The 25812-nt window shown below is 38.2% G+C and overlaps 1 protein-coding gene across 4 annotated transcripts; it reads right to left on the bottom strand.

The window, feature by feature from the left end:
* Window positions 1-1454: 1454 nt before the first annotated feature.
* On the bottom strand, window positions 1455-24197 carry LOC121321534 (probable 3-hydroxyisobutyryl-CoA hydrolase 3). Of its 4 annotated transcripts, XM_041260523.1 has the most exons (6): window positions 24112-24187; window positions 20886-20951; window positions 19720-19792; window positions 19243-19295; window positions 3974-4052; window positions 1455-1820 (listed from the first exon to the last, which is right to left on the bottom strand). In XM_041260523.1, the coding sequence occupies exons 3-6, from the start codon at window positions 19781-19783 to the stop codon at window positions 1717-1719; spliced, it is 300 nt and encodes a 99-aa protein (XP_041116457.1). In that variant the 5' UTR covers window positions 19784-19792; window positions 20886-20951; window positions 24112-24187; the 3' UTR covers window positions 1455-1716. The 4 variants fall into 4 exon arrangements, with proteins under 4 accessions (XP_041116457.1, XP_041116460.1, XP_041116459.1 ...); XM_041260526.1 differs by lacking the exon at window positions 20886-20951 and having other exon boundaries at window positions 24112-24197; XM_041260525.1 differs by lacking the exon at window positions 24112-24187 and having other exon boundaries at window positions 20886-21065.
* Window positions 24198-25812: the final 1615 nt, after the last annotated feature.

Here is a 25812-nt window from a genome sequence, read left to right as displayed (position 1 = left end):
GCTACAAGAGTATGGTAATGAGACAACATAATCTTCAGCAACACACTGTATTTATTATGTAGCTATCTCTTACCTCTAAACCAATCAAAGATTTGGGTTCTGTCATAAACTCCCACATGAACTTCAGGACAAAGGTATATACTATCTAAGCCTGGCAAATAACAGAAATTGATGCCTGAGCTAAGCTTTCAGAGCATTGCTAAGTGACTGCTTCAACACAGAGGTTTGTAGTTTCTTCAATCCAGCAATAGCAAGCGGTGATTAGAAATTAGTGTTGGAGAATGTTCCTGAATCATGCATTACTTAAATGGTGTGTGCCTCAACACTTGAAGAACAAATTAAACACTGCTGAAAAAACACTGAAATTTGGTTCAAACAAAATGACAAAAAATAAAATGCAGAGACCTAGCTTTGGGACAGGATGTATTTTTGTCTACAAAACAGCTGGGAACTTGCCATTCTGAGGAGTGTAGTATTGCCTGGAGAATCAAACGACTTTGAGCACAAAACCAACCAGAGCTGTGGAGGACAAAGAAAGACAACTTTTTCTGCAAAGCCTTCCTGTCTGAGAAGGCAACTCCTAATAGCATCACTAGATGATACTAAACTAAACTGCCTGTTACTCTAAAATGCTGAGTTTCATGTTGAAAATGGAATGGCGGTGAGCTGCCCAGGGGCCAGTGCTGCTGAGAAGTTTCATGAAGGTTGTCCCACTTTTTTTATTAAGGTGAAAAGCTGCCAGGGAACCATTAAAGTATCTTTCAGAAGGATAAAAACCTTAATCACTTGTTGAGATTATCTTGTCACAGGATGCTCTGTAATGGGAGTGTTTCTTTGTGATGTAAAATGAAACTGAACAATTTGCTAAAATAATCGATAGAGAAAAAGGCAGTTATTTAGTAATGCCACTGTGACACAGAAGGCTGTGTGGTGATGACAGGCCAGAGAGACACACAGACAGGCAGGTACTGAGGTGAAAAGGTATGGTGGCGCCGGGTTTATTTAAACACAAAAAATAAATAAAAGGTTCAAACAGAAAACACTGCTCACAGAGCAAATAAAACAGATAAACCAAACAGAGACTTGAACACAAAATAAATCAGGCCTAAGTTCAGTCTGGGCAGTTGCCTTCACTGATCCTTATTTCTTTTTCTTTTACTTTTCTCTTAGTTCTTGGATTCTCTGCTCGCTCTCATTCTCTCTCCTAAACACCACCCGGAACACAGAAAATCGCAGGGTTTTATACAGGTGACCATCTCCCGATTAGCAACAATTAATCAATTAATTAACTCGGGAGATGGCCACCTTCTGCACAAGGTTTTAGGGTGGATGGGGCTTCCCCTGTTCTAAAATAAACAAACTTTTTCATTAAATATTAAATAATACATTTTAAAACTAACAATAAAATGCAACACAAATAAAACAGCAGGGCTTTGCCCTGCCCCCTTCCCCCCCACTCCTAGCCCTGTCACATATTCCCCCTCCCCTTGTGCAAAGCACACCTGTCCCAACGGCCACCTCCCCCCTTAGTCCCAAAGTCCTGCTTCACAGTCCCGGTCCAGCAACAGGGGCACCAATGGGCCAAGGGTGGGGGCCACTGTGGGAGGTCTTCCTCCCACCCCAACAGCTGTAGCGGCCAGGCTGACTGCACACAGGCAGGCTCTTCCGGCCACAGTAATCTTGGCAGGGACTCTCTTGCACAGCTGTAGTGGGAGGTTATGATGCCTGCTTGATTGCAGCCAGTGCCATTGTCCCCCACCGTTCACGTTCACTAAAGGACCAAGAGATTAAGTACTGAACTTCAGACCAGCCTTTCAATCCTGTTAAAACAGAAATCATAATTTCCGTCATACAATGTTAATGAATCCCCATTTTGACCTACGTGGCATCTGTATGGAGTGCTACTCTAACCACTAGGTATAATTATTGTTATAAATTAGTTCAGACTACTACATGATGTTCAGATATATTTATGAAATAGCTGTATTAGTGTCTAATATTGTAGTGTAATAGTGTCTAAATAAATTAACCAACCATTTTCTTCAAACCAAAAATTGTCTGAATCAAAGTTCAACTACAATTACTGACAATTTTTGGCCTCCAATTTAACAGGTATATAAAACTAAAGAGCAGGAGTAATTGAGATACAGTAATGATCTAATACACTTTAAAACAAAGAGCCCTCATTCATTTTCTTAATTACAGCATCAAGCCAAAATGTAACAGCTCTCCTGATAACTAAGCTATTCTCCCACCCTTTGCTTCAGTGTATGCAGGCCTGAATCTCCAGTGCAATGGGTAAATATGACAGCTAATTAACAGTAGGCTCCCTTACATAAATCAAACATTTAACCATGCAAGTGAGTTTAATGGATTTCTGTGAAAAGAGGTAAAAACATCTTTTTTGGTGTGTTTTTTTATTTAAAAAATTAATAAATATGTCTCAGATTTACCCCCAAGTGGAGCTAGGCTAGAAGATAAATGATGTCCCATAAAATGATAATAGAAACCTTTGATAGCAATCCAAACACATTTTGCTGTGCTATGCAGAGTATGCCAGTACAATTAAAGTATAATTTAGTTTGATGTATTCGTTGCCATGGAGAACATTCTTTCCAAATAGAAACAAGACTAGGAACCTCTGATGCCCTGTAAGGTAGATGTTTTTCATTAGATTCACATAGTTTTTTTAAGTTTTGGCTGAGCTTAATACATGTTAATACATGTAACTATAACAAACCTCAAACCAATGCTTTCACATAAAAGAAAAACTACACTGGCACATACATTTGTTCAGACTGACTTGTTGGAAATTACTGCACCAACTGACAAAAATGTTACTAAGGAGCACACACTGAATATGCCCCCGCAGTAGAGAGATACATGTGCCATGATAGTCAACAATACAGACTCATTTAAGTGGAGCATTCATTCCAATAACAATTCGTATAATACATGTCAGCAAGAACTTTACACTCAAGCCTCTCAACTTTGAAAGTGTTCATGAGGAGTGCCTCATGCTTCCAGCCATATTAAATATGTTCTCAACATCTGCTTTACCATGGTGCAAACAAGACACAGAAGTGTTGAGCAGTAATCTGCTGTGTTCGTTGTTTGCTAATAATATTGATGGCTCGGAAGATCAGATAGGCTTTAAACATAATGTAACTACAGTAAGACTGAGACTGAAGCATGTCAATTTCAAAAAAGTTGGGAGAGCTTGAATGTCATTTTAAGGTTCGAACAACAAACACACTTTTTGTTGTTTATTTTATTAGTTTTTTTTTTTTTTTTTAATGAGGCAAGGACCCATGCAGTGGATATAAATGCTAGTATGAACAGAAAAAAAGTTTCATCATGTAAAGATGCTTTTAAAATGTGTTTTTAGTTTGGGGAGTTGCTCTAGGTTACAAAAGACTGGCTGCTTTAAACTAAGTCACTATTATAGTAATAATTCCACGATTCTAAAGCTCTATCAGGAAGTCTATAGAAGCATAATGACCACTCTACTCAGATCCAGATTGTCTAACGGTTGGTTCATACTTCTCTTGCATATGAATGTGATACGTTAAAGCGCAGACCAGAAATGATGTTGGAGTATGAATGAAGTATGAATCCATCTTCAGACTATCCATGACTTTTTTTATATAAAAGTGTACAACAATAAAAATGTATTAAAAGCAGATTGAGCTGCAATGTCTTCATTAGATTATTTGACAGGCTCTTCTGATACTCTATGCGCTTAGTGCATAGACACACCGCTCCGCTAAGCTACCCACAGCAAATATTGTAATACTGCATCTTCTCACAGGTGCACAGACTGGTTTTGTTGAGGTTTAATTTCCTGGCAATGTTGACATCTTTACAACTAATGCATTATAAACATTTAGATGAGCCGCACTCACTGTTCACTGGCAGCTGAAATAGTTTCAAATCCAGTCTAACAAAAGCAGAACACATTTCTTCTGTTTACCTATTCCCGTCTCCGGCATGGCGAACACCGTCTTTTCTGTAGCACCTCTGAAGCGTCCATATACAGACAGGCCGACACCCTAAAAACAAAAGAGCAGTAATAATTACTATGGCAATTCTGTAGAATCAAACCAACCAAAAACAAATCAATAAACTCTAGTCATATAGTCAAGGCAGTGCAGGATTGCTTCCTGGTTGTGCGAAGTTGCCGGTCTTTGCTTGGGTTCCGACTTGTTCTAAAAACTACAAGTGGAGGTTTGAATGTGTTTTATATATGTAACGCTTTGACACTGGCCTCAGTCTAAAGAGTTCCCAGATTCGGTCAGCTTGGCTTTAAGAATCCTGGTCCTGGACCTGAAGGCTATGACTGTCATCCTCAATCCTCGTCATGCTGATACTATTTTAAAGGAAATACCAGCTGTTTTTAAAACCTTATGGGGACACTCTACCTTTAAGTTGAATACTATTTTTTTTTTTTTTTTAGGAAATGCTATTTAAATATAAAAACTGCTATTAAATCTATAGGATTACGAATGAACACTTACTGAGAGATATGACAGTATCTTCTAAACCCATACTATTGGTGTATGTAATACAAGACAGACAGTGTTAACAACTCTTGAGATCAGACCCTATCTGGTAGCATTGTGCCTTTTTGGAGATATACAGAGCCATTGTTTAAATTATCATGATTTTTGATCACACATGTTTTTTTTTTTAAAAGAAAGTAGGCTCCCAAAAGCAAACACTAGGCTATTATTAAATTGCAAAGACCCTGTCAAAATTTGTTACATCAAAATCTAATTGTTACTGTCCAGCCACCAGACAATGACAAAAACTATTACTTTCACTTCTGTTGAGAGGAACCGAAAGGCAATGCACCTTTCAGGGGAGAGGATGCTGCTGTGCTCTCTACATGATCTCCTTCACAAAACAGATTCATTCACGCTGTAACTGCAACTTTTTAAACACATCACCATAATTAATAATCTGTAATTCGGTGCCTTATCATTACACCCGCACTTAAAAAAAAAAAAAAGAAAAAAAAAATCTTAAAACAATAAAAAGCCAAGTAAACAAATGTTTTCCTCAGTAGTTAAAAAGGTTTTTATGTTGTGGTTAGAGCTGTTGAGATTACTGTAGTTTCACCAGGGACATCTGTTCTGATTTTCTAGAGGAATCCCAAGGTTCTGGATTTCACTAATGTTACATACTGTAAAAATGTGTTTGGACGCTTGACACAAAAGGAACGATAAAAGTAGGTGATGGGGCAATTCTCAGCACAGCAGTTACCACTGTTCCTCTCATTAAGGCTGCTGCACAGTATTCAAGATGATGTAATCTGGTTTATTCTACCAGTACAATAAAGTGCCAGCAGTTTTTGTATCCTCAAAACAACAATATGTTTCTGCTGACAACAAATATGCTGACAGATTTGCTGGTTTAAATAATAAATAAATAAATAAATAAATAATATTCTTAGTTTGAAATCCTGGTCCTATGCAGAATAAATACAAAGAAACAAATACATATTTTTTTTTGTATACTTGAAAATGAATGTAAAAAAATGGCATTAATATTCACATTGGTTTATTCAATTTTTTTTCCTGTTTTTGAGCAAGCCGTCTTTTCTAAACTACCAGAGCTGCTGGGAATTTTGCGTGGGGTTATCTTTCCCTGCCCTGTATACATGTCAGCCAATTTGTATTATTTTTTTTTTAAATAAATTATCTCTGTATTCCAATATATAAATATCTCAGGAGTATAAATAAGCCTGGTTAGAGAGACATTTTTTAGTACAGTAAAGCGTGTTTTATCTATTGCATAAATGTATAAATCAGTCGGTGCCACTGTCTGGATGCCTCGGGAAAAGGAAAAATATCGAGAAATTGGCGGCTGTCTCAATTAAACAAGAGGCAGTTGAGATGACTGTAGTGAAATGAAAAAGAAATGAAAAGAGCTGTTTATGTCGTTTAATTGGGATTCAGTATTTGCAGAGTGAACGGAGATCGCTTTTCAGAGCAAGTCAGGTCGCGTAGCACAGTGCAGTGAGTACGTGATTACGCTCTGACTTCAGTAAATTGCGTAAACCACGTTCAACTCTTGAAGGAGGAGTCTCCTGTGGCTTCTCAGGCTGCTGTTGCAAAGAAAGTTGGCGTGTCAACATCGCAGGTGCAACTTAATTTTGTTTAGGAATAAAAAAAACAAAACATTGACTTGTGTTTTGAATTATGTATTTAACATTTAATTAGAATATGATGCGATTTCATTCTTTTTCTTTTCATTTATTTTTCATTTCACTACGGTCATCTCAACTGCCTCTTGTATCCTATTTAAGCAGCAATCCTGATTCTCAGTATCCCGATTAGGCCGCGCCAACTGTGTGCTATACAAAGCCTGGCGGTGGGTTTTTTTGTTTTTCTAATCTACGGTATACACTTTGGTAATAAGAGTAATTCAATTCAAGGTGTTGTACAATCCCAAAACCAGCTAAAATATTTACATCTTCATCAAAAATAAAGATCTTCAACCAAGAAGGTTTTTATTTATTTATACAGGAAATTAACCCATTGAGGCCAAGGCCTCATTTACAAGGGGGTCCTGTCATACACAGACACAATCATACATAAAACACCACAATTAATATTTGTGTGGTCCAGCCTTAGACAATAACAACAAATAAACAAAGGAGCAGTAAGTAATACAGCAGTTTTTTTTTTTCTTTTCAATGTGGACTAAAAGAAAAGCAATGGCAAGGAGTTTTAAACAAATCCCTAATACGCTCTTTAAACCAATAGATGAGGATATCAAATACCATTCTTAAACCATAATAATAATCTTTATTTTTATATAGCGCATTTCATAGTGGATCACCATCACAAGGCACTTTACAACATACAAGACTAGGGTGTGTGAACTGTGCATCAGCTGCAGTCACTTACAACAATGTCTCAACCAAAAGACAGAGCACAAGGAGGTTACGAGTCAGTGGCTGAGCTGGGATTTGAACTAGGGACCTGCTGATTACAAGACCGTTTCATTAACCACTGGACCACGCAGCCTCATAATGTGAAAAAGTGTTCCAGATAAGAAAAAGCCAATTCTCCTAACTGTCCGTATCCTTACCAAACTACAGAATCATGAGATCGCAAACTATAGCCAGGATTGATCTTTTTGACCAAAGTAATAAGATAATCAGGAACCATACCTTTAACAACTTTAATAAGCATATCTTTAAGATGACTGGCTTTGTTACCATCACTAAAACAGCACAGTTATATGGTTTGTGAGGTCACAGTGGCTGTCCGCAATGGTGCCTCCATCAATCAGGGCTAGGTTATTATTAATTATGAACTACTGTACATTGAGGTCTTTGTATGTAAATCGGTTGTGCTAGTTGTATTGTTAATTCTATGAGGGGGGATGGTACAGTTTATTTGTTCAAAAAAACTAAACTGCTATCACAAAAGAAATAGGTCACATTAATGGTGCTGGGCTGTCAAGATGTTTTTTTAATAAGGAACATTCATACATAGCAAAATCCTCTTGCTATAACCGATGAAAGGGGATTTCATCTCTTGACCACTCTCCAAGTAAAGTAGACTCAATGAAGCAGATTATTTGACGCAATCCCAGAAAGGTTAAGCAGGATGAGTTTACTACAAAGCAAAGCTTACGGCTAAAGTATGACCAAAGCGTGACATCACAGTATTCGTTGTTAGTGTCTAATGGGTGACACAGCATGAGTAAAAAAAAAAAAAAAAAAAAGTACAGTGCATAAAGCACTTATTACTGGAGACTGCACTGTTTTAGTGTCTATTCCTAGATAATGTTCAAACAGCAAACACATTAAAACACCCTGGGATGGGAACAGAGCTTGTTTTAAACATGCTGCTAAACAAAGTTACTTATTTAGAACATAAGAACATAAGAAATAGAACGAGAAAAGGTCATTTGGCCCACCTGTGCTCGCTCACGTAATGCAAGCGTGGTCAGTTAACACTCAGGAAAGGAAAAACAAAAAAAACCCGTAACCATTTAGTTATCAAGGGAAATGAAGCCTCTGGGAATCCGTGGCAAAACGGACTGCCCTTTCTCCAGGCAGCTAGCTAAAGGTCTTATTATGATCACAGACAGGGCTACAGAGTAATGTTCATGATAACATCCAGTCTATTGTTGAAGGATCCGATAGTCTCTGCTTCAACAACTCTGTCCGTCAGAGTTTGTGTACTTATATCATCAACATCTATTTTTTTTTTTTTTTTTTTTTACCCATTTCATATCCCATTACTAAAGATGGACAAACCAATTGTTTCCACAGTAAGCAGGTTATGACATCCATGGTACATCTGTCATCCCATTGAAACAACTGAAGAAACAGCTGCTTGAATTTGTGCTGATTACTGCTCTCCAAAAAAGCAGTGGACTTGTCATAGCCTTTCCGGAGAGCAGCAGCGCTCATAGAAACTGACTTTCCTGTTTCACTATACTATATGGTAGTCGACTGAACAGGAGTTATCTAGGGAACAACATGGACCTCCACTGATTGAAGCAACAGTATGATGAGCCAATCAGGTAGAAGCTAGCATTACAACCCTCTTATCGCTCAGGTCAAACATCTCTGAATCCAATTTCACACAAAAAAGAGATACAGCCTCGGAAACCATTAGTAATCCTTGCAGTATCCACATCCATTAAAGCCATGTCAAAAAAATCAGATGCACCTTCACTGCCCTCTTAAAAGAATGAAAAAAGCTGCTTTTCTGCCAATGGAAAATACCTCCCTCTCCAGGCAGTCAGTCCTGTAGATGCTTGTATGGAAAACAAAATTTCAAACTGAGAGATTAATGTAACCTTGCATCCTTAAAAAAAAAAAAGATCTGACGGACGTTTATGGAGCTGTATATCTTCCTATGACATATTGACATAATGTTTAAATGCAGTAATGTTAACCAGAACTTTTCCGCAACATACTGTGAAATTGAAAATCTAAGTGGAACAGAAAGCTTGAAATGAGAAAAATACATAACCCTTGGGTGCCTGCACTATATCCCTGGGATGCTGAACTTACTACCCATTCTAGTCTCCAAGAGGGTGTCTCCCTCCAGGGCAGACTGGAAGCTCACTGTGGCAGCAATTAACTTTACAGGCTATATATTTTCTATAAATCTTTCTTTTTCTTTCAGATTTAGATGGCTCTTACTTTATAAACCCATGCTGAAACTATCAGCTCTATCATTTCAGCTCTATCAAAGCTGGTGTGTGGCTGCAAACAAGAAGAAAAGAATAGCCAGGAAAGGTCTGCGGACGCGTCTGTGCAGCACACTGTACTTCAGGCTTACCGTCAATCACAACACGACAGCCAACATATTATACTATAATGAAAACCCCCACTGATCACTGATTTAGACAGTGAGCTTCAAAAAAGCAATACCATACAGCACACTTTAATAAAAGATACGCTACGTAACAGAACTGTTTTGTTTTTTTTTCAAACCCACACTGCACTAACCCTATAGCTCAGTGTTTCTGTTATCCTGTGCTGTCAGGAACATCTGCAGTATAATCCTTCCAGATTCAGCAATGCCAAATTAAATCTGATTCCCATAGCCTGAAGCTCTAAATATAGTGTCCCACTACCTTGGCTGTATTTCCCTGAACCGAGGCCCACTCTAATCCTGCCTTCTGATGTGCAATTAAAGGCACTGGGTCACAATCTGTAAGAAATCCAGGATTAAAAATGACTTTTTTTCTGTCCATGTCACATCATTAGCTTTCAAGACAACGCTGACACAATACATATTTTTAATCAAAGTGATTGCAGACAGACACACGTGACTGGTACAGTGCTGGTTGGCTGAAAACCTGATCCAGGATTCAAAAGCTAGTTAGGTGACAAAGAGACACAAACAAATAAATACCTTTCTAGACGTTTATATTAACTCTACCTTCTGTGATTGACCATGAAGAGTGACAGAGAAAAAACTGCCACTGGAAATGCATATACAGTAGTTTTGCTTTGTCATCGGTATTTAATTAAATAATAGTGTTTTATTGTACAATATCCATGATAAAACTTGACTAGACACTCATTGAATACCGCCAATATCTTAATATTTGGTGACTATCATTGTTGAAAAAAAAAAAAAGTCACACAACTGCCATACGGCAGTTCAGAGGTCAAGGTCAATTTCACCACCAAAATGTCCCCAGTTTTGAAAATTCTAAGCCTGGAAATGTTAAGTCTGCATGTTCTCAAGACAGGGTCAGTTGAAGTTCAAGGACAGGAACAGTAATATAAAAACAATGTACTTCTTATACTAAAAGGTTTTTGAACAGACAAAATGATGGCACATCGAGATTTACTTTTAAAACTGCCAAGGTTGAAACAGCCACTAATGAAAACACTGTAGCTAGGATATGACTCACTCTTTGACTGACAGAAATAATCAATCTTTGAGAGGAGCCCAATTATCCTTACGCCTTTTCCCAGAACAGCAACTTCTTGAGAAGCCTCCTTGCATTTTTCCACACAATGGTTCTAGTATCATTCTTTTAATTGCATTCTATTGGTAAAGCAAAAGTGCTTGTCAAGGGCCTTAAATTTAAAGCTATTAGTGCACTGGTATATTACACAGTAAATAGAAAAGCAGGGCAATACAGGCTCCTGCCTATTCAACCACAATAATGCAAGAAGCTGACCTGACCTTCAGATTGTCTCCAAATTTAAAGATATTTAAATACTGTGAACCAGTGTTTTATATTCTAGTAACTAATGATTTATAAAGCGCATATATATACAGAGGCCTTTAAAAAAAAAAAAAAAAAAGTAGGTGCGTGGATAGAAAACCAGTCAGTATCTGGTGTGGCCACCATTTGCCTCATGCAGCGCGACACATCTCCTTCGCATAGAGTTGATCAGGTTGTTGACTGAGGCCTGTGGAATGTTGTCCCACTCCTCTTCAATGGCTGTGTGAAGTTGCTGGATATTGGCGGGAACTGGAACACGCTGTCGTACACATCGATCCAGAGCATCCTAAACATGCTCAATGGGTGACATGACTGGTGAGTATGCAGGCCATGAAAGAACTGGGACATTTTCAGTTTCCAGGAATTGTGTACAGATCCTTGCGACATGGGGCCGTGCATTATCATGCTGAAACATGAGGTGATGGCGGCGGATGAATGGCATGACAATGGGCTCGTCACGGTATCTCTGTGCATTCAAATTGCCATCGATAAAATGCAATTGTGTTCAATGTCCATAGCTTATGCCTGCCCATACCATAACCCCATCGCCACCATGAGGCACTCTGTTCACAACGTTGACATCAGCAAACCGCTCACCCACATGACGCCATACACGCTGTCTGCCATCTGCCTGGTACAGTTGAAACCGGGATTCATCCGTGAAGAGCACACTTCTCCAGCGTGCCAGTGGCCATCGAAGGTGAGCATTTGCCCACTGAAGTTGGTCACGACGCCAAACTGCAGTCAGGTCAAGACCCTGGTGAGGACAACGAGCATGCAGATGAGCTTCCCTGAGACGGTTTCTGACAGTTTGTGCAGAAATTCTTCAGTTGTGCAAACCCACAGTTTCATCAGCTGTCCCAGTGGCTGGCCTCAGACGATCCCGCAGGTGAAGAAGCCAGATGTGGAGGTCCTGGGCTGGCGTGGTTACACGTGGTCTGCAGTTGTGAGTCCGGTTGGACGTACTGCCAAATTCTCTAAAACGACGTTGTAGGCAGCTTATGGTAGAGAAATGAACATTCAGTTCTCTGGCAACAGCTCTGGTGGACATTCCTGCAGTCAGCATGCCAACAGCATGCTCCCTTAAAACCTTAAAATATGTATTTAGTGTTGCTAATACAAGCATTTTAACATTTATAAATTAATCACCTTCATCTGGTATAGTTCCTGCTACACTTAAGGTTGCGTGGTTAAACATCTGCTTAAAAAAAGTTATCTGGATCCTACAGTTATTAGCATCTATAAGCCAATTTTCAATCAAAAATTCAATTTTTAGCCAAGGTCTTAGAGAAAGTTGTTGGCAGTCAATTACTCAAATTTTTAGCTTGTAATGCTTTATTTGAGAAATTTCTGATTGGATTTCGATCTGCATATAGCACTGAGATGACTCTTGTTAGGGTAGTAAATTATTTTTTGATAGGCTCTGACTCTTGCTTTCCTTCAATTTTAATTCTTCTTGATCTTAGTGCTGCCTTAGGTGATATTATCTACAGGCATGGAGTGAATTTCCATTGTTACACAGATGATACTCAGCTGTACTTGTCTTTCAATCAAGACAATCCATCTATTGGGGTGTTATTAGCTGCTTGCTTTGTGCACATTAAGTTTTGGATTTGACAGAATGTTGAATTCTGATAAAACGGTGGTCATGCTTGTAGGTTCACAGCATCAACTAAAAAATGTTGATTTATATAAAATAGATCTTAGCAGCCTTTCCTCAGAACTAAAACTTGAAGCAGGAAATCCGGGGGTCATTATTATCCCATATTAGGAACATTACTAAAGCATATTTTTATCATTTGAGAAATATAGCTAAACTTCAATCTATTATTTCTGTATCCGATGCTAAGAGATGCTTTGTTTCACCGAGAATCGACTATTGCAATGCACTTTTTTTTTTTCCTGGGATTTCAAAATATTTGGCGTCTCGCTTGCAGCTTATTCAAAATGCTGCTGCAAGGATTCTAACTAAAACCAGAAAAAGTGAACATATCACTCCTGTCTTGGCCTCCTTACACTGGCTTCCTGTGCAGTTTCGAATAGATTTTAAGATTTTATTTTTAACTTAAGGCTATAATGGATTAGCACCCATTTATTTACAAGAGCTGCTGATCCCATACATTCCTAAGTGGAATCTTAGATCTCAGGATGCAGGGCTCTTGGTTATTCTGAGTGTAAATACAAATAGTATGGGAGGAAGGGCCTTTTCTTATGGCTCATACATTATGGAACGCTCTGCCTTTTTTGTCAGAGAAGCTAGGAGTCTTGCTGTTTTTAAGTCAAGATTGAAGACTTAAATATATACACAAGCCTTTTTATCATAGTCTTCCTATTACTGATATAATTTATTACCGTTTTTTTTTTTTTTTTTAATATACACGATTGGAAATGTACTCATATAAAATAGTCTTTATTATAGTCCTTATGCTATTATCGATTTTGAATGTTTTATTATGCTGTGTGTTATGTTTTTTTTCGTTTTATGTTTTCTCTAAAGCACCTTGGAGTCTAAGACATAAGGTGCTATATAAATGAAAAAAAAATAAATAAATACAGCATCTGAAGTAAGAATCCAAATAATATCTTAGACAGAGGTAAGACAAACAGGTGTGGACCATACAATACAAACACTTGCTTCTACACTAACACCTAGACTAAAAATATCTGTGTCTTATCAATGTTTGGGATATTTTAAATGACAAGCTCTAACCCCATTGCCCCCTCCAAACAAAACAAGTCAATGGAATATACTGCAACAATACTATAGTGTGTATTTGACCGTTAACTTTACTGTGGTTTTTACAAATGCATAAAAGATCCTTTCAGAAACAAGTACTTCACTTTACAAGAGAACATACATTACAATTAGGTAGCACAGAATATTACTTGAGCACATTCTTAATCTTCCATCTCTTCCTGAATGTTAACCACTGCAATCTTCATTCATTCATAAATCCAAAGGTAGGTAGCTGGGGGGAGAGAAGGCACACTTATGCCATCTGCTATAAATGAAACACACTGGTAACTCCCTGCGATTATAGACTTGACTGGCCAAAAAACTGATGTGATCCACTAGCCCTGGTGTAAGAGTTGTCTGCGACTATAAGGCAACAATAATGGGAAAGCCACATGCAAAAGTACATTCCATGCCATCAAAGCATTTATGAATGTTATGCCAGAAAACAATGGATGGATGAAGTCCGGAAGAAAGATAATCTCTTTCTATATATCCTAGTACATGTTCATACATTGATAAGTGCAAAAAAAAAAACAATGCTGCTGCCCTGGTACTGGCTTCTTACAACAGAAAACCCATCTGTAACTCTATCTAATTAATCTTTGGGAATCATCTATGGGTCAAAAATATGATTACAGCGTAACACAAGCCCCTTGCTGGTTCGTTGGCTGGTATTACAGCCCCAAAACTATAGAAATTATTGAATGGTAATATATTATATAACCCTTATTCTATTGTTTATGAGTATAAAGGCTAGATAGCCACTTATTTTCCTGTTGCTGGTGGTTGTTTTTAATTCCTGCACAGCACACATACAGCCGATCTACAGTGAACATCAGAATAATACTGTACTCATATAGTATGTAACATCAGACGCTATCATACCATATGCCAGCGTCCTTGAGTGATGGGCTTGGTACTATCACAATATCTGCAGACACAACCCTGTAAAAGCATTGCAGTAAAACAGATTATTTATGAGATATGAGTATGAATACAAACAGATATTAAAAAGCTTGTTTTGTGAAGTCCCGAAGTCGTACACCAGCTGTGAAGCAGTGTTATTTTTCAGTCAGCATTATCAATGCGAATGTGCGGTGCAGTAGCCACAGGAAGATATAAAATATGTTGTTGTCTGGGAGCTCACAAGCAGTCATAGGACAAGCTGTTTGATGCTCTTGCTGTGAAGCCTCAATGGGAGCTGCAGCTCAGTTTTCAGGTGAATGTAAATCCAGCCTTGTTAGAAGTGCTTTCTCCCCAGGAGTCTCTTCATGCAAGCTTTGACAGCACTCTAAAACTGTGCCAAAGACAATGACAACAGGTTAACCCCTAGAAAGCCCTGCAAATACAGGTCTTATCCTTTAGCAATGCAGACGTAATAAAACAGATACAGAAAATACTGACCCCTTCCATCTCAGAGATGCTTTTATCACAATCAAAACTGATCTAACACAGGCTTCCAGACTTGAAAGGCCAATACATTATCCATGCTCGACCAACCTAGTCCATCCCAAAGAATAATTTCTAGTGGCAGCTAATGCTTGTCACAGCACAACCACAGTAAGCACATGCTGTAAGCTTAAATAAATGCAGCATTTTCAATTCCAAGGCCTTTGATTGCAGACCATTGATTACATTCTTCCAAATACTGGATTTTGTTATCTTACCAAAACATTAAAAAAAATACTTCGCTGGTAACCAAATAACTGTGTCTCTCACACTCCTACATATTGAAAAACAAACTCAAGGGTTTACAGGAAGGTGAAAGCAGATGACTGCTTAGTTCACGTGGCTCCATTTGTATTATTTGTTTATTTAGCAGACACCTTTATCCAGGTGACTCAGAGAATAGGGTGCGAGAGCATCAGCTGCAGACTAACTTACAACAACGTCTTACCCGAAAGACGAAGCACAAGGAGGTTAAGTGACTTGCTCAGGGTCGTATACTGAGTCAGTGAGTGAGCTGGGATTTGAACCAGTACCACTGGACCACACAGCCTCGATTTTTATCTAATGATGGCAATCTTCTCATTAATTCAGCTGTTTCTCCTTTTCCAAGTTAAATACTGTCACATCTGCTCTCCAGTACCAGTTTTGTGTAGAAAAAGGCTTTGAAATAGAAAATGCTGCATTTATTTAAGCATGTGTGCTTACTATGGCTGTGCTGTGACATTGGTTACTATTTAAATAACACTTGCTTATGTTTGAATTAAATAAATGATGCCAAATACTGAATTGATCAAATAAAAAACTAAGTTAATAATACTGTAAGCCACAAAAATGGGATGCAGCACTAATAAAGAGGCAGACAAACAAAAGCAAATGCCTAAAGAGACTTCTAGACAGTTACCCTCGGATCTAGATCAGCTTCTCATGGCCTGCTTTAAAGAGATGCCCTTTAAAATATACAGCATCTGAATTTGGATAAAGAAGAAACTGACCACCTAAGTGAGAAGACTAGAATCAATTTGAATATCTACACAGACCAAGCCTTCCTGTCAGACCCAGAGGAGATCCCAATCTAAGCTGCATTCCCTTACATATTTTAACACCCATTTGATTTTACAGTAGCATTAGCTAATTAACCCTTGCGTTGAAGATCTCTTGGTTCAGATTCTCCAATAGATCTGAAGTATACCACTCTAGATTCTAAAAAAAAATGATATTCAACAGAAGAGTGAGGCTAGAGATATGAATAGAAATATTACGTTCAAATGCAGTGATATGTGTTTTAGCGCTCCTTTACGAGCACAGTTTTAAGTCCTTATAAACAAGGTAAGATTGCATTCTTTACTGTGCGTGTCAGGTCTTTCACAGACTGCAAGTACTGTATGTACAAGGTCTGCCATTCAATGTCTAGTACAGGTTTGTTAGACCCAGAACATGCTGCTTTATTCCTGTCTAGTTTAACTGACACTTTGCTCCTCCCAATGCCTCCCGATTCTACAGGGAGTAAACAGACAGTTACTCTGCAGTGAAAACCAAGGCCCTGAATTTATCCCAATGCCAGGATCCCAGAAATTAACTGTAAGGCATTGTAAATCTGCCACCTGGTGGAACTTTGGTGCAATGCAACAGGCCAGGCTGGACCCCTGGGTTATGTTGCAGTCAGTAGTTAGTACAGTATTCGAAAAGGTGCAACCCATTCCAAGGAACCCACAGGAAAAACTGCAATGCATTCATTTGTGAATTTGTGTTTAATAAATATGCATTTATCGTCTCTAGATTTTCAACAATTTTAATCAATCCTTTATAAAAGTGTACCGTGGTATTTTTGCAGGTTTACTATGCTTTTTTCCTAGTTACATTATGTCTTACCCAGGTTTGCCATGTTTATTAATATGCTTTACCTTATCTATGCATTACCATGTTTTCACTATGCTTTATTACACTTGGTTATCCTTTTATAAGGGATAAACTGTGCAGAGAACACACGTGCTGCTGTTTTATATTAAGTGAGCTATGTGCATCTGGTTTTCTGGTCCCATATGTTTAGATAGAAGGGGTCATTATCAATCAAACTACTTCTATCCTCCTTCAGCAGCCAGGTTACAAAGAGAGAACAGAATGTCTTCCCTACCAGCTCCTGCTGGGCTCGGTCACCTGGCAAATTATCCCTTGACATGCTTTTATTCCAGGTTTTCATATGTGCTTGATTAGCCCCAGTGTCTAGGTAACAAGCTCAGGTGTGTCTTATTCAGTAGTGGCTGGTAAATTCTGAAACATGTGGGGCGTTAATGTAAAAACTAAAAATGCATACATTAAGAAGGACAGGTTTAGGCAAAATAGCTTTTTTCAAAGCTACATGCATACAGTAACTACAAATTGGGGGAAAAAAGTCAAGAAAAAAAGATTTGAAGTAACAAGATAACATTTCTTTCTTTCACACCCACACACATTATATATTACAATTAACAATATACAATCAGGAATTTTAATACAGCACAATATGTAACTTATATCTTACATTCAACTGTACTCACGGCTGTATTACACACGAAACATTGTGTTTGGGCGACAGATAACACAGAGCACTGAACACATGCAAGCATTGTCCTTCAACTCAGAGCTCAGGAATCACTGCTGCACATGTGCTACAGGGGCAGCAGAGAAACCGTCCAAAATCCTTACTGTACATGCTCATTTGCATGGTAGCAGTAGGCAATGTAATCTCTGTAATGTTGCTAGCGGCCAGCGACAAAATAGCAAATTATTATTAAATTCATACTGGTGGGGCAATGCCCAACGCTCCTTATACACCAGCCATGCCTGGCCTTACTAAACCCATAGTAAAGCCAGGAATGGATCCAACTGCAATGCAATGGGAGTTTTACTTCCATCCTTGCAACAGTTCCATTCAATCCCAATATATTTAAGTGATAACTACAGCCAACGGCCTTCCCGTGGTTAAAAGCTGAGACAGAGACAAGGTTTTAATACTAGTAATGGAGATGGTTGTCTCCAAGTACACTAGAGGAGCACTCTACTTGAGCTAATACTGTTGTAAACTGTTTTTTTTTATTTAAAAAAGTGAGTTTTGGCCTACTTCACTCAGAGTCTTCAAAAGGACTTTGCTCGGATACATTGTGAAAAGTGTTGAATTTAAATCAAGGGAAGTAATGTTAAAACTGTACAATGCACTTGTAAGACCTCATCTTGAATATTGTGTGCAGTTCTGGTCACCTCGCTATAAAAAAGATATTGCTGCTCTAGAAAGAGTGCAAAGAAGAGCGACCAGAATTATTCCAGGCTTAAAAGGCATGTCATATGCAGACAGGCTAAAAGAATTGAATCTGTTCAGTCTTGAACAAAGAAGACTACGTGGCGACCTAATTCAAGCATTCAAAATTCTAAAAGGTATTGACAGTGTCGACCCAAGGGACTTTTTCAGCCTGAAAAAATAAACAAGGACCAGGGGTCACAAATGGAGTTTAGAAAAAGGGGCATTCATAAAAGAAAATAGGAGACACTTTTTTACACAGAGAATTGTGAGCGTCTGGAATCAACTCCCCAGTAATGTTGTTGAAGCTGACACCCTGGGATCCTTCAAGAAGCTGCTTGATGAGATTTTGGGATCAATAAGCTACTAACAACCAAACGAGCAAGATGGGCCGAATGGCCTCCTCTCGTTTGTAAACTTTCTTATGTTCTTATGTTCTTATGACTGAATCAGTGCTTTTTTATTATTTTTAGGCTCAACCCACCGCTACCTGTACTGACTCGGGAGGGGCGAATACAAACACAAACTGTCCTCTGAGGCATGTGTCGTCAGCCGGCCACTTCTTTACACACTGCAGACTCACCATGCAGTCACCAAGAGCTACAGTGTCGGAGGGCAAAGCAGCTTACAGGCAAGCCCGCAGACGCCCGGCCAGACCACAGGGGTCACTGGGTGCACGGTGAACGGTGGACACCCTGGCTGACCTAGCCCTCCCTCCCCCCGGGCGGCGCTCGGCCAACTGTGCGCCACCCCCTGGGAGCTCCGGTCCTCGGTCGTTAAAGGAAAGTCCTGGACTTGAACCGGCAATGTCCAGACTATAGGGAGTGTCCTGCACTCCATGCGGAGCACTTTTACTGGATGACCCACTCAGCAGCCCTCCTGAATTAGTGTTTTGGGATCCTTTGTTCAGGTATACTGTTTTGTGTTATCGCAGGATAATCGGATAAGGAAACCCAATAACAGGGAATTGCACAGATATGCACTTGTCATATAATTCTTCATCGGATACTATTATTTTTTGTTTTAATTATAGACGAGTTTGAAAGAAAAAATGGTTACTTACACCTCCCATTGTAATTTCATCAATAAGGGCAACATATGGTTTCTGGTAGGTACCTTCAAAAAGAGAAAACACAGTGAGTACAGTGTATCAATCACACATGATATACATCAGTTTCGGAAAACAGCCTCCATTATCCCAAAGAAAATACTGCTTTGGTATAGTATGTTAAGCCCTCCGGTTCATACAGAAACCTGTTACTGCAGCATACGCTGGTCTTGCCCTGTGTTCCCTGATACCAGAAGATCATACACCAGCAATCACTGCAACACATTACTTTGTACAGTATATCTAGCTTCAGTACGCCAGAAACATTACTTAGACTTGGATTAAATTACAATTACAGTAATAATATAGACATATAGAGCTGCATTACAGTTATTAATTTACAGCAATTCAGGCCTTGGGCAATTTTGGGTTCAGACATTGTTTTGTTATTGTTTAATGAGATGCCAGCACTATCTCCCAGTGTATACTTACCAATAGCATTGGTATTCTTCCCAGAAGTAGTCTTGGGATAGCCTGTCTCCCACTTTTCCAGCATCTGTCACAGCTGGATAGGACAAAGAGTATGACCCTCAACATTGAAACAATACAAGAGAAATGGATGTAAACGGCCAAGGCAAAGACCCAGGCCCATACCATTTATTATTGTCGGATGTTGAGATGCTTTTCTTTTAGGGCTATTCTGAACCAATGCTAAATTGTTTGATTGGTGTTCATTTAATAGGGGCCATCCAAGCTCTAGTGGACCAAAGGGGGGTTGCTACATTAATGTTATTTGTCTAGGTTATCCCCAACATGGAAACTCATGTGGTCAAAAGTCATCAGAATGGGCATTTTTGCAGACACCTTCTTCCTATGTGGGGCATTCTCTACTGCCCTTCGCCATCACATGTATCACCAACCATATATGGAAAATATACATCTCGTAAGGATTTAGTCCACTGGAGCTGGTTACCAAATTTAAGATTTCTGCTCATTTGTAAACATGTATCTACCAGAGTGAATATGGGCATCAATAATATATAGGAGAAAGAATGACAGACACCTAATAATACTTTCTCTGGAAAAGTCTTGATACAATTAGCATAAAACATAGCCATACCTCTTAAAATGATCAATCTCTTTAATAAAACTGCAATGAAAAAAATCTCTGAGACCAAAGTTAATGCTAAAAGTGTTATCCCCAGTGTCATAATTGAACAATTGTAATTTGTGTAAATCACACAGGCATATTAACCTCATTACACAACTTGCTACAAATCTCAGTGCATTTTCATTTGTTTAATCGAAATAAAACTGCAATATTATACAGCGTCCTGTAAGCTCTCCACAATTTCAGTCATAGATCATTTTTAAGCAGTGGCAGTGTTTTTAAAAAATGCATGAGGGTTACTGAACAATTTGAAAGCAGTTTATCTAGTGTTAATGTTGTATTTGCTGTTGCATTTTTGGCAGTATACATCATTATATACCTAAGCCCTGACAATAGTCATTTACATCTAGAACAAACAGGATGTTGCACTTATCCCCAAGTACTGAGTAGCTTTTTTGATCTAGCCCCTGTTCCCAGATGGCTGGTAAAATGCACCAAACTTAAAAGGCTATATCTTTAATAGACAAGTAGTTTGTGACGCACTTACCTCGGATACCTCCACCGGCACAAAAGGCTTTGGTTCCTTTTATGAGAACAATAGTTTCTCCCACTTCTGCAAACCGGGAAGAATAATTCACCAATCAAACAGTTTATACAGGATATGTATATTTTAGGACTAATAAGTGCCAGAGATGAAAGTGACTCTCAGGATTAATAAATAATAATAATAGAAAACATGATTTAAGGTAGGCCTACATGTAATGCATATTTGTTTAATGCAGTTATTATGTTATTAAAAGTTTTTAAAATTTTAAGCGTGCTGAAAGTAGGCCAGATACAAACCTCTTCGTGTATTTTAACGTGTTTTGTTGTATTAACAGTGTACAAGTTTGAGATTAAACAATACATTATTTTTGATACATACTGCTTTTACTGTTCATTTTAAAAAAAGATTTTAGAAGTTTGTATTATTATTATTATTATTATTATTATTATTATTATTATTATTATTATTATTATTATGCTGTAAGCGTAGCCTACACACCTGTGTTCTGATATCTACAGGGCTGCCTCTAGTAGATTTAACTGTTGTTGTTATTGTTGTTGTTATTAATAATGGTAGACCTAATTCCGTTCTTAAATACAAATTTGTACTTCTGCTTGTTCATTTTCCAGCGTTTTGCATACCGTATCCTTGTTAACCAGTGCATATAAAAAGACTAATAGTACTTTCGCTTTATACTTGAGGTACAATAAAACAAAACTGTTAGTTCCCACTGACACACAACCTTTTAACAAAGTTGCTGGAATGTTTAAATTGAGTTACGATGTTGCTGCAAGATTGTGTGTCAGAGGCTTCTCAATGACCGCATGAAGCATGCGAAGCTAGTGATCTAATATAAACACTGTTCTCAAATAACCACCGGCCTCCATAATACTCCAGGTCTGCAGGCAAATATTGTAAATAAACACTGGAGGCGTTTAACTGAACTTTTACGGTACTGGAATTTTGACAGATCCATAATGACAATTGGTTTTCTTATGAGTATTGTACTGCATACGTGCAAAAATGGTCTGTTTACACTACCCATGAACTGACCACATTAGTGAGTTATTGAATGATTATGAAAGACAGCTGTAAACCCCTGGATTTATTCTTACAGAGTCACTTCAAGTCAATTAATCTTATCATTTACTCCAGAACAAGGCATGCTACACACTTAGCAGAAACATGCTGTGGTGCTGTTGATGGTGGATGCTCATGTTAAACATACTGTAAAAAAAGAAAATTTCACAAGCAAGAAATGTTTGCTAATTTCACGTTTATCAAAAATCCGCAAAATTAATGTGGCCTGAAATATATTATTCATATATGTGCTGTGCATTAAAAGAAAAAGAAGCGCAAACATTTATTGCAGCAAAAATTGACTTTGAAGGCCATTAACCAAATTAAGTTGCCGCAAATAAATCCTGTTTTACAGTATTCAAACAAAACCACGTTACTAATGTAATGGTTCTGTTTGTAAAACAAGCAGCTGTCAGGACTCATGAGCATCTTCATACAAGCACAAATGTGTGGTGCCTTGCTTTTCCTTTCAAAACCAGACCATTCTGGTTGAACATTGTCTCGTCACAATAACCTAGCTCATTGTGATCATGTTAATGAGTGACTGAACGAGGAGCTAATGATGAAACAATATTTCCCTTTCTGTTTTATCAAGCCCATCAGTCTGTTTTGTTTCCCATGGCTGGGTATTACTGCTTTTTTGTTGGCACTCCACGTCCCCTCCTGTTTTGAGGCTGAACTGCATGCTTCCTTGATTTGAGCAAACTGTGATGCTTAGTTGTGCTTGGCTCTTATGCAAAGGTCTTAAAAAACTCCTGCAAAGCACCTCATAGGACTTGCAAGCACAGACTGCCAACCGAAACACAATGTGTGCTAGTTTGGTGATGTGAAAGACTGTCCAATGAGGATTAGGACTTGTGACCATAATCAAAGAGGGTTTATAACCACAAAATGATTCTTTCCCCGTACAAACTTTTTTTTTTTTTTTAAAGAATGTTTCAATTAATCAAAGTTTAATATTCATGAAATTGTTACATTGTTGCTAAAGTGGTTGTAGCTAACAAAACCTGTTCCATAAATCTTTCCTGTTATACACTTCCATTCTCTAAAGAGGTCTCAAATGTGCAGTTTTAAAAGAAACACATGTTACAGCAATATTAGGTTTGAAAGCAAGTGTTTTCATTTGAAACATCTCTGGAACACTAGGTTAAAAAAAAGTAAGCATTGCTTTCAGGTAGTCTTGCACTTCCTGCATCATTTCACCTGCTAGCCACAACTTGACCTACTGAAGCACCTGTATTTAGGAAAGTAAACCCAGCGGTGACTTTACGTAATGACAAACGACTGATTAGTCTACATGTCATCAGAAACAACTGGTACATAAGAGAAGACTGTAAAATATTAATCAATACCGACCACCCCAAACGCTGCAGGCAGTGGGCTGAATTGACCAGAACATCATGCTAATAAAAAATAGATAGGGCTAAGGGATTCAGGGGGGGCGGCAATATTCCACCATCATGAACTTGGGGGGTCATAAAAACATGTACCAGAAACCAGAAGCAAGTGAAAATTGTGATAGAAAGTTGTTAAATTGTGGTTCTTTTGCCATGAACTGCTCAGAACACTTGACACATCCAAGTGGGAGTAAAGGAACAGGGGCTTGTCTTATACTAGTCATACTAACTAACATTTAAACTAACTGATTATTTATTATAAAACGATCCTATGCCAGGTTCGGTCCGTTTTTTGGAGTCAAAGCTATGCATCCGTGCAGTTTTTTTTTTTTTTTTTTTTTTTTTTTTTGCATGAAGATAAAGCAGTTACAAATACAGCTTTGTTACTACCAGAATCATTATCATGTTCACGTGGTTATTAATAATGCTTAGTGGCATTCCTCTTTTTAAAACATCAGCAATTACTGTACGGTATTTTACAACACGAACAAACTTTGCGTTTAACATTGATATGTTGCACAACATAACTAAATTAACACTTGTGCAAAACGCATTGCTTTCCTCGCAACCTACCTGAAATTGTAACGCGGAACTGTAACAGACATGACGGAGCGGTACTTAATGTCTTAACTGTAGTAGTTGTTCTATCGCCTTGCTTTTCTCTTTGATCAACTACTCATTTGCTCCAGCAAGCTTTTCACCAAAGACACACTATTTTCACAAAGCCATTCGTAAAAGGGAGCAAATACCTTCTAGAGCTTTGCTGTAAGTGACCGTACAGCGCTGCAAAAGAACAGTTTCCAACGACGGACTTCCGACATTTTCTAAATCAAAGCTCCGCAATACTGCCATCTGCAGATGTGCTACAGAATTGATTGTGTAGTGCTAGTGAAATATCGTTTGTAAACACCTTCTCTTTCTGCTTCCAGCTAAAGACTTTTGCATGTATTTTGTGGCAAATTACCACATCGTTATTAACTAAGATATTATATTATAAAATATTAACGTTATTAATATAACACTAACACACGTGGTGTAGCTCACGCGGTCACTCGGTGAAAACTGAGGCTCAGGATTTTTATTTAACAATTAAATGTTGAGACTGCATAGCGTAATGTTTTCAAGTACAGTATATAGTTGCTTTGTCCATACAGATGGACTTTAAATGGCAATTACACTAGAACATCATAAAAGAAACAACCTTCATATTATGTGTGTCTTGTATTTGTTTGTGCAATAGTCTGATTATATCATCTGCTACAATATCAACATGTGTTTTTTTTGTTATCTAGACTCAACTTTTCAGCATATAAAAGGGATTTCTGATTCCAAACCGAACAATAACATTTACAGCTGTGGTCTTCAGTGTGTGACTGTTCTTATCGGTGTATATGACTTGAACACCAACAATGGGAGTTCTCAATCAGTCTTTTGCATTACAGGATCCAGAAACACAAAGGTACTCTGTTTATTGCTGAACTACACGCCATTGCATTGTGAATGTATATTGAAATGACAGGGAGTGTAGCTGTGGCACTGTAATACATTTTGTGTCACGTGCTGGATGATATTTTACCAGGCAGAACCAACTATTCTCATTTACAGTGATGCACTGGACAGTGTAGCTAGGCCAGAGTTTTAATGAATTTGGATAAATCAGTGATAACGTCAATGTTTCAGCCCAAGTTGACTAAATTCTGGGGAGGTGTTCCTTCATTTGTGTTTGAATATGCATAACCATGTGATTGAGAAAATGGTTCCAGGGTAGGTGCCATGAGCATGCAAAAGAAGAGCGGTGTAACTCAGGCCCCACAGGGTGAGAAAGTGTTGAAGGTGTTCAAAATGCAAATGTTGATAACCTCATCTGTCCATTACATTCCATTTTCAACGACTACAGTCAACTGTCATTAATATGAATTTCAAGGGACCAAGAAAAAATGTCTTATCAGTAATTCTTGTTATCAGGAGTCCAAGCCATATGCATACTCTCCGTTTTATTGAAGTTAGAGTAACAATACAATCTAATTTTAATTGCAGTAGAATGAAAACTAAATGTAAAAGTGCCATGCATTTTAGTGAAAATGCCATGGAAGTGAACATAAAAAGTGTACATTGCAAATTAATTGCATTTGAAATTTGCATGTCTTGTTCTGAACATGGGTTTTTAAACCGCAAAAACAAGACGTCTTCAACAGCAGGGAGTAAGGCAAATCAGAACCCTGATAACTTGCCTCCACAGTTTGCTGTTGATAGGCCTGTATTAATGTACCCCTGTTTTTCTGAATGATTGACAGTGTTTGCAGGAATGTTGAAATCTGCAGCCACATATTTTTCTTGTTCTGTGATGCATTATCCAACACTTTCAACACCTCCACTTTTGAGTGCAAGGATAATGCATATTTTCTGCACTGCTTCATTGAAGTGGCATTGGTGCGTCATGCATGAGCACT

Source organism: Polyodon spathula, chromosome 10 (assembly GCF_017654505.1).
Source record: "Polyodon spathula isolate WHYD16114869_AA chromosome 10, ASM1765450v1, whole genome shotgun sequence".
NCBI classification, from domain to species: Eukaryota; Metazoa; Chordata; class Actinopteri; order Acipenseriformes; family Polyodontidae; genus Polyodon; species Polyodon spathula.
Note: the sequence above shows the minus strand (reverse complement) of the source record. Positions and strands in the feature narration are given on the sequence as shown.